Genomic DNA, 14,585 nt, shown 5'->3' with positions numbered 1-14,585 from the left:
GTCGTCAGAGGCACTTCAAGACTGTTTTGACACCACTGACTGGAATATGTTTAAACAGGCTGCAACACACAACACCACTACAGACCTCCAAGAGTACTCGGAGACTGTCACTGCCTACATCACCAAGTGCATTGATGATGTAACGGTCACAAAGTCCATCATTGTCAGGGCCAACCAGAAGCCGTGGATGACAGGGGAGGTTTACATACTTCTGAAGGCTCGGAACGCTGCCTTTAGAGCTGAAGATGAGGAGGGCCTGAGGACAGCTAGGGCCAACCTTTCCCCCGGCATCAGACAGTACTCCAGGAGGATAGCCCATCGTTTCAGCGACAGCAGAGACACTCTGAGCCTGTGGCAGGGGATACAGACCATCACGGACTACAAGCCCCCACCACAGACCTGTGACAGCACCATCCACCTGCTGAACGAGCTGAATACCTTCTTTGCTCGCTTTGAGGCACAAAACAGCACCACTGCACAGAAGACTCCACCTCCTCCCGGCGACCAGGTGATGACACTGTCCCCGGACAGTGTGAGGAGATCCTTCAGCAGGATCAACGCACGCAAAGCTCTGGGTCCTGACAACATTGCTGGGCATGTACTGAGAGACTGTGCAGTGGAACTCACTGATGTCTTCACAGACATCTTCAACATCTCGTTAAATCAGGCCGTTGTCCCCACATGCTTCAAAGCTACCACCATCATTCCAGTCCCGAAGAAGTCATCTCCATCCTGTTTCAATGACTGCCGTCCAATAGCACTCACTCCAATTCTCATGAAGTGCTTCGAACGGCTAGTCATGCACCACATCAAGTCTGCCCCCCCCCCTGGACCACTTCCAGTTTGCATATAGGTCCAACCGCTCGACCGATGATGCCATCGCCACTGCCCTCCACCCAGCCCTCACACATCTGGACAAAAAAGACTCATATGTCAGGATGCTGTTCATAGACTTCAGTTCAGCATTCAACACAATCATCCCTCAACAGCTCACTCACAAACTGGCCCAGCTGGGGCTCAACACCTCTCTGTGCAACTGGCTGTTGGACTTCCTGACCGGGAGACCTCAAGCAGTACGGGTTGGCAGTAACACATCCAGCACCATCACACTGAACACTGGGGCCCCCCAAGGATGTGTGCTGAGCCCCCTCCTTTTCACTCTGCTGACCCACGACTGCACACCGTCACACAACTCCAACCTGTTCATTAAGTTTGCGGATGACACAACTGTGGTGGGTCTCATTAGCAACAGAGATGAGAGAAACTACAGGAGCGAGGTGAGCCGCCTGGCCGGGTGGTGCAGTGACAACTATCTCTCTCTGAATGTGGAGAAGACGAAGGAGATTGTTGTTGACTTCAGGAGAGTACACACTCAGCATGCCCCTCTGATCATCAATGGTGCGACTGTGGAGAGAGTGAGCAGCACCAAGTTCCTGGGTGTGCACATCACAGAGGACTTCTCCTGGACTAACAACACTGTAGCACTGGCCAAGAAAGCACAGCCGCATCTCTACTTCCTCCGCAAACTTAGAAGAGCCAGAGCCCCTGCCCCCATCATGTGCACCTTCTACAGAGGCCTCATTGAGAGCATCCTAACCAGCTGCATCACTGTGTGGTATGGCGCTTGCAACGCATCCTGCCGCAAGTCACTTCAGCGTATAGTGAGAGCAGCTGAGAAGATCGTTGGTGTCTCTCTCCCCTCCCTCCAGGACATTTACAGCACCCGTCTCACCCGCAAAGCCCTCCGCATTGCAGGTGATCCCACCCACCCGACACACAGCTTCTTCAGTCTGCTGCCATCAGGGAGGAGACTGCGGAGTCTCCAGGCGAGGACCAGCAGACTGAACATCAGACTGATACATCAGGCTGTCAGGAAGCTGAACTCCCTCCCGTTCTTGCCCCCCCCCCCCCCTCTTTTACCCCATGCAACACTGAACTCCGACACTATGAGCCCCCCCCCACCACCAACTTAAAAATTGTGACCAGCACCTGTCACTTGTGCAACATTGGACCGATCACTACCTCATCCAGCATTGACTGCAAACTACCTCTTCGGATAGTCTGATAGAAGGACTGTTCTCCCTACTGACAAGCTCTTCTTGCACTACAAATATATCTGCACAGTTTTGTTTTTATTTAACTGGTTTGCACTCTATCTATTCTGCCATGCGCCTTATGCCACTTTATCGATTTCTTTATTTTTCTACAATGTCCTCATTTGTATAGCTGTATAGTTGTATGTACATATGTTTAAACTGTATTATCTGTATTTGAACGTGTTTAATGTTTACTGTATGCACCAAGGGTCTGAGAGTAACGCAATTTCAATTCTCTGTATGTATGCGCCGTACATGTGGAAGAATTGACAATAAAGTAGACTTGACTTGATATGTAATTTCTTATAGAGCTGGTAAGGATCATGGTAATCCCGATGCCCTCAGTCGTCTTCCTGTTGCACAACCTTTTGAGGAAGAACCAGAGGAAGAGCATGTCTTGATGTTGGAGAGCGTAATAGGTTTCTTGACGAATGCAGAACAAATTAAGCACTGGACTTCTAAAGATCCTGTGTTGTCAAGAGTACGTGAGTACATACTTAAAGGCTGGCCTGATCACCATGATACCCAGGAATTTGTACCTTATAAACAGAGACAGCAAGAACTCCGTGTGCTGGATGGATGTGTGCTGTGGGGAGCCCGTGTGGTTGTTCCCGAACCGGGACGTGCAGGTTTGTCGTAACAGTTACATCAGTCCCACCCAGGCATGTCCAAGATGAAAGGATTGGCAAGAAGCTACCTATGGTGGCCGAATCTGGATGCTGATATTGAAACTCGAGTAAGAGATTGTACTATCTGTCAGGAACAGCGAAAATCCCCTGTGAGAGCTGCACTTCACCCCTGGGAGTGGCCCAGACAACCGTGGAGGAGAATTCACATGGCCCTTTCTTAGGTAAATTGTTTTTAATTATCATTGATGCTCATTTTAAGTGGATTGATGCCTTTCCTGTAAGTTCAGCAACAACAGCAGCTACTTTGGAGTGTTTGCGGAAAAGTTTGTGTACATGGGATTCCTGAAATGATTGTGTCTGATAATGCCCAATGTTTTGTAAGCGAAGCAAGTAAAGATTTTATGACTAAGAACGGAATAACCCATGTTACTTCTGCACCGTATCACCCCTCATCTAATGGTTTGGCAGAGCGAGCAGTTCAAACTTTCAAAGACCTAATTAAAAAAAGTTTGGGAAACATGTTGGAGACCAAAGTACATAGAGCTCTGTTTAATTATCGTATCACACCTCAGTCTACAATTGGACTGTCTCCTGCTGAATTGCCGATGGGAAGAAAATTGCATTGCACTTTAGACAAGATACATCCTGATTTCACTGGTAAAGTGGAAATGAAACAACAAAATCAGAAAGAGTATCATGATCAACATGTAAAATCATGTAAAAATGGAGACCCTGTGTATACCCGAAATTTTGGGTATGGACCAGAATGGGTGCATGGAGTAATTCAGGACATTACAGGACCTGTATCCTATACAGGAGCTTTGGGCTATACAGGAATGCTCAAATAGTGCGACGTCATGTAGATGAATTGTTTAGTCGCATACAAAAAGAGAGGATTACAGATGACCAACAGAGCATGGATGTTCAAGTATGTGACGCTGATGTTTTGTCACAGGATACTGATGTTCAAATGCCCAAATCACCCAGTACTCCCATAATACCAGCTTTGGGTGTTACTCCTGAGAAAAATGAGCTTGGAAATTTGCAAACTGAATGTTCTAGTAGGCTGGTGCCCGAGTTATCTAGTACTCCTACTATTCCTGAAGTGATATCAATTGCAGAAGTAAAACACCCTGAAATTGTACCTTCTGGAGGTCTACGATGTTCAGTAGGAGAAAGGAAATTACCCACACACTTAAAGGACTTTGTAATGTTTAAAAAAAAAAAAAAAAAAAACTACTAGCACACTTAAAGGACTGTGATGAAAAAAAAAACACAGTTACAAGATTTTAAAATTGTACTTTATTTGAAAATTGTCTTGTATGTGAGCAATGGTTTTTCCCTCAAGTTTTGTTAATTGGAGAAAAGAATGTTTTGGATTTAAGCGGGGAGGAGTGTTGTATGTGTATATTGAGATTTGTCCAGCAGGGGGCGGTAACGCATTGTGTATGGGTTGGGGCACTATAAAAAGGCTGTGAAGAAGCGCATTGGGTGTGCTCTATGGCCATGCTGGTGTGTATGTCTGAACACTGCTATGGGTCCTCAATAAAGTGACCATCGGGAACCTTTGGCTCATTTGAGTTTTCTTTTGATATTATCTCAATATACTACAGTCACATTTTGAAAATTTCAGTATTGACTTATACCAAAGTTGGTATTTCTGACAACCCTATCCCAGAGAGGTAAAATGCTCCACATTTGAGGCCAAGTGCTTGGCCGTTAAATGGCCCCTGGACACGTTCAGCTACTATCTTCTTAACATATAGCGCAGTTGTGCTTCGGGCATCCCGAGTTCGAGTCCCAGCTTGCGGCCCTTTCCCGATCTCGTCCCCTCTCTCTCTCCCACTTCGCTTCCTATCTAAACACTGTCCTCTAAAAATAAAAAGGCAAAAACCCAAAAAAGAAATCTTAAAAAAAGAAACAGACCATCGGCCGCTGCAATGAACGGAGCATGTGAAGGATTCTAAAGCACAAATTACTTGAGGGTACTTATCTATGCAACCTAATTGGTTTAGTATCCAATAAATGTACCAAGCAAGAGTAATGCCACTGCAGAGGTGGGGAGGAGTGTGACCATCATGAAATGACCACAAATTTAACTTGGACTTGAGTTTTTAAGAATACACTCACACACATAAACACTGTTTTACTGACAAGAGTTTGGGGTTGTAATTAGTTTATTATGATTTGTAAGTTGTACAGCAAAATTAATGAAATGCCTTTGGTGCTTGTGCAATGTTGTCTGTTACTTAGCCTATAAACCCAGGTGGGGAAATAGTGAGAATTCTTTGTTCTGCTAAGTTTGGGAATGTACCAATAGTTATCATAGAATGGGTGTTTCAGGGACAACGTGGCTCCTGTTATATTTTCCTGTTCGATATACTGTAAATTATTCATTTTGTTCCAAAAAAGAGTAGATTGTTCATTTTGAATGTTAGGATGAAATGTATCTCTAAGACTTTGTTTGTAGGAAAATGTTAAATGTTGTGAATTTGTCCCTCCCCTAATGGTGCTGGCCGCCAGTATAAATGTGCTTTACTTGTACTTGTCTTTGTTTAATGGAGTCAGTCTGTGTTTTGTTACTGCAGTGGGGTGTGTGGCCTGAGGGCTGCAGGCATTTTGTTGAATTTTGAAATTGCTGTCATTTAAAACTGACCTATGGCATCCTAACATGCAGTTCATGTAAATGTAATGTGTTTTTTTATTTTTATTATTTGGAAAAAAAAACAGTAACTGGGAATGAAAGGGAGATTTCCCTTTGGAAGTCATGTTGCTGTAACAACTTGTTCATCAGCCCTAACAATAATAATAAAAACCATGATGGACCTTGCTGGAAAAACTACATTATATTTGAAAAGATACACTTCAGTTGAATCACCTGATCATCCACTTAAGCCACTGGTGCTTGGAACCCAATAATTGCCAGTTATTTATTATTATTTGTAAAGCACAAATATTTAGAAAAAAATTGTAATACCTAAAATAAAGTATCCCTTAATCTTGATGTTTCCCAGTTAAAAATAAACTATGAAAAAAGGGTACAATATTTCATTTTTGGGAAAAATACTTTTCAGATTTTCATTTAATTCTAGCACTATTTCTGCAAAAACAATCCTGAATTAAAATCGAATACTCATGTGAAAACCACACATTTTATTTAGAATTTTATGCATAAAGTAAGCAACTCTCTTTGTCTCCTCACAAAAACAATTAAATGTTACTGAAGTGTCTGAAAAATCAACAAAACCGGTTTCTTTTGCTATCAGAAGTTTTTTTGGAAAACACCCTCAGCTGAAGATGAGGAATTCAGTGAAGTTGTTAAATCAGTATCTGCAATATCATGCAAGAAGAAAAAAAGTGATGCTTTGTTTACTACTACTGATGATCTCTTTGTCCAAGTAAATGCCTAAAATAATTTACAGGTATGACTTCTATTGCTTCTTTCTTTTTAATTCGGATATCAGAGTAAGCAATATTGTTCCCAACACTTTGGAGAGATGCTTTGATAAGTAACTACAGACTAATTATGTGTGCGCGTATATACAATATTCAACTGTATATGTATATAGATGATCATTTAACACGTTTTTCTCCAGTGTTTTAAAATTATATTAGCATAAAAAGATCATTAAAATACACAAAGTTTGTTACTATAGAACTAAAAGTTTTAACCAATTCAGTTACAGTATATAAACATGTAACATTTCAAAGAAAAATATTCAGTCATTACATAGAAATGCAGCAATCTTTTGTCAATAAACAGCAGACATCCCTCTAAAGATATACTCTGTGTAGTTGCCAGATATTATCACCAGAAAGCATTCTGATGCAAGGAAATGCCCAATTCGATCCCTAGTTGTCCATCAGCTCTTAAAAAATACAGACGAGACTCTCGTCAAACAGTAGATATCATGTTATCAATAGAATGAGAAGTTAATAAACTGACAGGTACAATATCATTTGGTGCAACAATAACATCAGATCTCTGCCCTTGTCATCTGGCCCACGTGTGCTGAAGGCATTGCATATGCAGATTCACATTAGAGTAAACCTATGCATAAGACAACACTGCTATATCACACTGGAAACCTCGACTTTAAAACTTCCATCTCAGATATTACAACGGAGTCTTACAACAAAACAACAAATCTATATCAATAGATATTTCAACACAGCTGTGCTTGAACACAAGGCAATATAATGTTAAAATGACTTTGGAAAGAAAACAACAGGCAGCCTATCTGTCCTCATGTCAATATTTCAGTAAAATAATATGTATATAATTATTGTGTAAAAAAAAAAAAAAAGTACAAAAAATACACGAACACATCCTAAGGCCACAAGATCTTATATGTTGCACATATAAATCTGTACAGGAAATTGTGGGGCTTTTGGATGTTTTCACTGTCATTTACCATGTAGATGCACTAACAGTGTAGTCAATACTCTATAATGAATCTCACAAAAACATATCTCAGCCATATATCACTTCAAAATCAGGAAGGGGAACAAAAAACTTTAAAAACTTTATTTTGTCAGATTTTACTTCAGTTCTCATTACGTAATGCAACCAGCCGTTTTACTTTTGAGTTGTTTTGTAATTCTCAATAATGGCTGGTATTGATGGCTCCTATAAAGCCACTAGGACAACATTAAATATATCACTTTAATGTATATTCAAAAAGACTATTTTTCATTACGGTAATAAGAATATCAGTGAAATGTGAAAATTTTATGATTGTGAGGACCAATGATCCACAAAACATGGCCTTGACAGGTCTTGTGAGATTTGCCAGTCATTAAGTGAGTGAAGTGAAAGGGACACTTCCTGTGAGCAGAATTCAACAGATGGTGTCATTTCCACCAGCTCATGGCAATGACAGAACAAACCAGCTGTTACACATAGTAATATACACATCTTTCAAAGCCATACATAGTTACAATATCAGATCAAACATGTATCATTGAGAAAAAGCCTGTGAATGCTTAATGAATTAATACATGGGAAGCACACTGTGAATTTCCATATGGTTACACATGGGTACAGTGTTACAAACAGATCTCGCGATGGTAGTAGGACGTTACCTGAGTCCTCGGGACAGTAGGGTACTAACCCTTAGCACTTTACAGCAGGCCTATACATCACACACGATGCTGATTTTAATCACACGATGGTGTTACATCTTACACGAAGTGTGTATCAATAGGTGTCAGTCGACAGATGATGGGTTGTACCTTTTGTTTTTTTTTGGTTAGTAACATGAAATTCCCAGGTTAGGTGTTTTTTGTTCTTTACCTCTTAAAAGTACCATAAAACCCCTTCTAGCCCCATAATATATTACCAAAAAGTATAAAACAACCCTCAATGATCAAAAGTGAACCTTGTTTGTTTCTAAATAAAGAAACAAAGGAGGAGAATTTCCCCTCATCCTGTCTGTAGCGTATTTCTCTGTCAGCAGGTGGAGCCACAGCGCCAGTGGCTCTGAGAGAGGTCTGGGTGTGCTGTCATCTCGGGGCTTGTCTAAGGAGTATGGTGTCAGACAGCGAGTCGGCCCGGGGCGGGATGTAGAGGGCTCCATGTGGACGGAGGGGCTGTGGGAGGCTCCTGGGTGAAAGAACAAGGCTGGGCCTCGACTTTTGCCACGCCGCGACCCTGACACAATCGCCGGTGTCTCAACAGTCTGTCTGTCCGTGAGAAGTTCTTGAGGTGAAAAACAGACAAGTTAGTGGAAGTGTTCAACTAAAGCATTTACACTTTTGACTTCACCTCAATGATTATTCTTCCTCAAGTTCATTTAATGAAAAACCTAAATTACAAACTGGAAATTCATTTCATTTCTAAGGGTATTCCATTTGTACTTGGCTACAGTGGCTGCTGGGTTGAAATGGTGCTTCTGCTAATTTAGAACCCCCCCTATGCAGGGTCAGAAGGCTCTAGGACTTCATCAAAAATATCTTAATTTGTGTTCCGAAGATGAACGAAGGTCTTATGGGTTTGGAACGACATGAGGGTGAGTAATTACTGACAGAATTTTCATTTTTGGGTGAACTGTCACTTTAACTCAAAAATGATTTAGTCATCATTTACTCACCCTCATGTTGTTTGTTTGTTTGTTTATTTACTTATGTTTTAACACCATATCAGCAACAATGGCTACATTCAAGGCAACATCAACAGTATCATAATTTGATCAATGTTAAAAATATCTTTCGGGGAGAGACCTTTTCAAAAAAGTCAATTAGTGTATTGTCTTATATCGTTTAAAGGTGCCATAGAATGCATTGATACAATATTTTAAATTGTTCTCTGATATCTACATAGAAGGTATGTGGTTTAGGTAAGGGCAAAAAGTCTCCAGAAACTGTTTTAGATGTCCATTTGCAACCCTAAAATTTCTCCCCAGAATGAAACGTCTGTTATTGGCTTATTTGGAAGGGTCATGAATAATAATGTTGAGCTCTGCTCTGATTGGCTGTTTCACAGTGCGGCTCATTTCAGTAGCTCACAGGAAGGAAACACAGGGAAAATATATATTTCAATACTTTCTCGTGCAGTTATATCGTCGGGTAATTAATTAATAAGTAATTAATTCAATGCCCGCTATTAATATGCTGTGCATTGAAAATGCTTTCAAATGCATGATCGCGTTTTACTTTCACTTTCGAGATTCGCGATCACACGTACTCTGTTTATACTATGGAGCGGCAGTACTTACCACACATTTTACAAGATCAGATGCTTGTCAGTGGTGCTCAGGATCTGTAATTCATTCGCCATCATCCTCAGTCATCTCTCCTAACTCTGTTTATGTGGTAAGTGAAATCTTATGTACTGTAATGTAACAGGCTACAGCTAGCAAGGAGCTAACCATGTCCCTTTAGTGGCTCGCGTTATTTTATTAGAACGCGTTATTTACTTTCCATGCCTTTCTGAATACAGACACCAACCCATCCCTGCACTTCACATCCCCTGCACAGCCTGGAACATAACATATATTTCCATGATCTGCCATTTTCGCTGTTGTCCTTTTGTTTATTGTGGTGTGAACAGGGCTAATGAATGATCTTGGGAGTTGTCTTATATCTGAAAACTCCTGTGTTATGAAGCGTGTTCTTACCTGCTGGCAGCGCTCACACTGGTAAGGCTTTTCACCGCTGTGAACACGCTTGTGTCTCTCCAGATGGTACCTCTGAATGAACCTCATGTCACACATGTCACAAGCAAATGGCTTCTCTCCTAACAGAGATAAAGAGTCTTTATTGAAGCACCCCACATCTTCATTCTCACAGCATGCCACAACATCGACAAAGATTCTGAAACACTGTTTCTGACGTGAAAGGATTGAGACTGATTGTCATATGGGTTCCCACACGTGAAATCTTAAATAGAGAGTGTATTCATGCTTAGAAATAAAGTATATGACTCCATACAAACTCGAGTTTGTAGAGTTTAATACAGAATAAAAAACTGCTTGATTGTAAAGTGGCACACTGGGGTTTTGGTTTTAAAAATCAGAAACCTAGTTTGAGACTTGAGGTTATGTTCTACCTACTTGGAGATTAAATACGACTGATCATTGAAACTGGTCAAAAGAAACCACTACAGTTTTTCTTTTTTTATCGATTATGCTTTAACACTTAAATGAATGTAAATAAACTTAATAAACACAAAAGCACATCCACAGAAACATGAGGCAGGAACACCTACACAGATATTGTGAAACCTGATACTACACGCAAGTGTGAAGCAAGTCTTGCATAACACACACATTTTTAAATGTCTTGAGTTTGATAAATATTATATGATGCAGAATATAGCTTAATAAATATTTCAAAAGTAACAGATCCTATTCAAAAATTCATTATTATACATTTTGGCCATTCATTTGAATAAATCAATTATCTCAGTTTTTTTCTTTCTTTCTTTTTTTTCCCTAAACACCTCAACCACAAAATATATACAAACTTTAGTTCCAATTAAGGGATACTTGGTACAAATCAGGGGTACAGTGAGCGGACACATACCAGTATGAGTCAGGCTGTGTCTTTCCAAGTGGTAACGTTGGAAAAACCGCATGTCGCACATCGAGCAAGCATACGGCTTCACCCCTAAATGCAGAGTCAATTTTAGTGAGTGAATGTCTTTACACAACATTCAAAGCAAAAAAAAACAAAAAACAATTTTTAATGCCGTTTTAAAAAAAAAAATGTAGAGCATGCTCTTGATTTTTCTATTTTTTTTTCTGCATGCTGACATTAAACCCATTTTACTTATTACACCACTTGCAATATTATAAGACCAAAAAATGCTTGTCTAATGCAGTGTTTGGATGGTTTTAAATGGAAATAATTTCCCCAAACAACAAAGTAAATTGACAAAGTAAAATGTTTTTCTTTTCTTTTTTTTTTAATTAGTAGATGAGAGATGACAAAATTATCTTCAGTAGTAATACAATTATGCCACAAATGCTCACAATAGACCTACATAATGAAACCTGTCCATTCCTTTAAACTGTGGCAGAATGCAAGGTACTTAAGGTAAATTCATGGAAATCTTGTCGCCTAATGAATTTATTTAAACAGTACCTAAGGAGTGGGTTAGAGAAAGATTTGTTTAATTGGAAATGGAAATATCTATAAATAATCAGCAATTCAATAATGATTAATAAGCAGTTTCTGGGAATGGTGAATATGGAGCAACATGACAGCCTGCTATTAGTGAATCAGTGACATGATGCCTTTGATGACAGATATAATGTGTATCTATCAGGTAAGACCTTCATGAGGCACTATCATTAAATTAATACATGTTGACGACTGATTTTAAACTGTGAATTAGAGACATTTAATAATGTCCATTTTATGCTTTCATGTGTCAATTAAGCATAAAATGGTTGTTCCTTAAAATTGAATTAAAAGTTATTTAGCATGCAGAAAACTAACATTAACTACAAAAAGGCAGGGGTTTGAGATGACACATACCCGTATGAGTGAGGCTGTGTCTCTGCAGGTGGTAACGCTGAAAAAACCTCATGTCACACATCGAGCAAGCATACGGCTTCACCCCTGAATGCACAGAGCACCAACAGTTCATGTATGCGTTTTTTTATTAATATAGCATTTTTGAAAAAATTTAAAATCCTGCTCAAACCAAGTGCATCTGCAATAACCAAAACAAAAAAATAAAAACTTATAAATACATGTGGACTACATTACAAAGCATCAAGAAATTAGATGTGTGTGCATTATAATCATTTTATATTTAACATGAAATTTTGTGTGTGCCACAAAGATTTAGTTGTCAGACATGCCTGTTCATAATCCCCTCCTCTGTAATTCAATTCAAAACAAATAATCCTGCTTTGGAAAAAAGGAGGTGGCATTATCTTCAGCATGTGTTTTAGGAAAAATACAAACTCGAGTTTGTTGTAGTTTAAACAGATTGTGTGTCTCTCCATAACATACTGAGAGCTTTCGCAGGGCTCGCAAAATTTCAAACTCCCCGGTAGCCCTTCGGTCAGGCATTCTTCAGATTTTAGTAGCCTAAAATTAATTTAAGTAGCTTGAATAAAAACAATGGCTGAACTTTACTGCAGAAAATCCGCATGATTAAAAACTTCCATGATTGTAATTTCCTTCAAATAAGTAGGGGTGCAAAGGATCACAAAACTCACAGTTCAGATCATATTACGGATTTTAAGTCGCAAATGAGCAAAAAAAAAAAAGATTCTTTATAATTCAAACAACACTTTACTTATTTGATAACTGAATAGAACTAGCAGCATTACTAAAAAAGATCAAACATTTTTAAAAGACAAGTGAATATCAATGATAAAATAAGAAAAAAATTATAAATTACAAGGGTAGCCAAATTAACCAGTTACCAATAAAATAATGTGTAACAGTTTTCAGGTAGAGAAATGTAAGTGTGTTCACTGTATATATTAAATATAGCTCAATATTTAATAAAGTTGTGTTTTGTTGTTTGATTAACATTAATGACAGACAGCAGCAGGTATTTATAGCCTGAATGCACGTATCTAATATGGACGATACACATGCGATTTGTTTTCTCCACTGTTTACGTTCACTTAAGACAAAACTGTGTTTACAAGAATACTTGAGACAGGTATTTTGAGATAATTTTGTGTTTATGTGTCCGTTCAAGCACAAGGATACGTGAAAGAGGAATCAATTCTGTGTTTGCACGCTGTCTGAAACACCACTCTCTGTGCAAATAAAACAGCACGCCAAACAGTACCAAACTCTTTTGCTTCTTCATGCACTTGAATGGTTTAAAACGCTTGAATGTTTAAATTAGCAACGCATGCAAAGGACCAACTATGATCCGTTTCACCAATACAAGCATGTGAACAACATGAATCACTATTCAAGATGGCCCATCAGGCAGGGCGGCGACACATTTTAGCCTGTCGGGCTAGCGATTTTGCGAGCCCTGCTTTGAAAGGCAATTCATAATAATATATACACAGAGATTCCACCTACCCGTATGGGTGAGGCTGTGTCTCTGTAGATGGTAACGTTGGAAAAAACGCATGTCGCACATGGTGCAAGCATAAGGCTTCACCCCTAAATGCACAAAGTAGCAGTGTATTAGCTTACTGCCACCTGTCAACTTAAACCAAGCACTCATGGGATCTACTCAACTCACAGAACAACATACAGTCTCATTAGCCAGTTATGCATAGAATGCTAAGAGCAGTTCACAAACTGAGCCTCTACTAGACATGAAGTACATTGCAGTGCTGCCACCTTAGAAATATGGAAATAGTTTTGCTCAGGTTCTGGAATTAAGCTAAAAAAATTGGGTTAAAGCGTAACTATGAGCTTATAGTTTTAGCCATTTTACCTTTTGGGAAGTGCTTTTCTTTTTTCTTGATAATGCGCTACTACTACAGAACTACAGAATAATAATTATTTTTCTCAAATTTAGACTGAAGAATATCAAGCTTATTTGTGGTCTGATTTTGTGCATCGACTGTAAAAGTGTATGAACGTGGACAGAACTGTCATTTTGGATGAACTAACAAGTTAATGTATAATATATCAATAAATAATAATTTACTTCTAACAGTTAATATGGAAATGTATTCATCTGTAGGGTCAATCGACAGTATGCACTTTAACCCATTCATTTAATAAAAAAAATAAAAAAAAAGTGGACACTCCATTTGTTCTGACTGAAAGTAATATATTAAACTAACTAACTTCCTGTTAGACAATGGCAGCAGAGCTCAGATATGATCTAAGGGGGGTAAGACAGAAAGACACATACCAGTATGAGTGAGGCTGTGTCTCTGCAGATGGTAACGATGGAAAAAACGCATGTCACACACGGAACAAGCATACGGCTTCACCCCTAAATGACCAGAGCAAAATATTAACCATACGCATCATCTCAATAACACAACCTAACAAATTCCAACTGAGAATCAAGGATAGTAGCCTAGTTTTACATTCTGACCCAGTTCTCATGTTAGTACGACTACATCGTGGTTTAATTCTCCAACAAAGTGTTGATGTTGGAAATGCATATTTTCATAATTATTGCCCAATACAGAAATCTCCACTATCATTATCTGACTGTAGTTGTACTTGACAGTGCAGAAGACACTTCAATCTCTGAAAATGTTCTTTCCAAATATTGCAGCAATAAAAAGTAATTCAATTACCTATTCTCCCACAAAGTACATAAATACACGTGCATATACCAACACTAGATTAGTGTCTTCCAAATAACATTTTAAAAAAAAAACTAATATATATATATATCCCGCTCATGAAACAATGAGCCAACTACTATGAGTCAAACATGAACCACTGAACAAAGTTTTTAATT

At 39.1% G+C, this 14,585-nt stretch overlaps 1 protein-coding gene across 8 annotated transcripts in view; it reads right to left on the bottom strand.

Moving 5' to 3' along the window:
• Window positions 1-4,887: 4,887 nt before the first annotated feature.
• Window positions 4,888-14,585, bottom strand: part of LOC306857081 (uncharacterized protein) — a 28,323-nt gene continuing 18,625 nt past the window's right edge. For 4 of the 8 annotated variants that reach the window (XM_079396756.1, XM_079396758.1, XM_079396762.1 and 1 more), the window contains 6 exons: window positions 14,022-14,105; window positions 13,232-13,315; window positions 11,708-11,791; window positions 10,751-10,834; window positions 9,844-9,962; window positions 5,860-8,426 (listed from right to left, as the gene is read on the bottom strand). In XM_079396756.1, the coding sequence (XP_079252882.1) occupies window positions 8,262-8,426; window positions 9,844-9,962; window positions 10,751-10,834; window positions 11,708-11,791; window positions 13,232-13,315; window positions 14,022-14,105 (620 nt within the window). In that variant the 3' untranslated portion in view covers window positions 5,860-8,261. Of the gene's footprint in view, window positions 8,427-9,843; window positions 9,963-10,750; window positions 10,835-11,707; window positions 11,792-13,231; window positions 13,316-14,021; window positions 14,106-14,585 lie in introns of all 8 variants that reach the window. The other 4 variants (XM_079396757.1, XM_079396759.1, XM_079396761.1 and 1 more) reach the window with 3 other exon arrangements.

This window comes from Barbus barbus (genome assembly GCF_936440315.1).
Source record: "Barbus barbus genome assembly, chromosome: 37".
In the NCBI taxonomy this organism is placed as follows: Eukaryota; Metazoa; Chordata; class Actinopteri; order Cypriniformes; family Cyprinidae; genus Barbus; species Barbus barbus.
The sequence above is the reverse complement of the archived record's forward strand: the minus strand, read 5'-3'. Positions and strand labels throughout refer to the sequence as shown.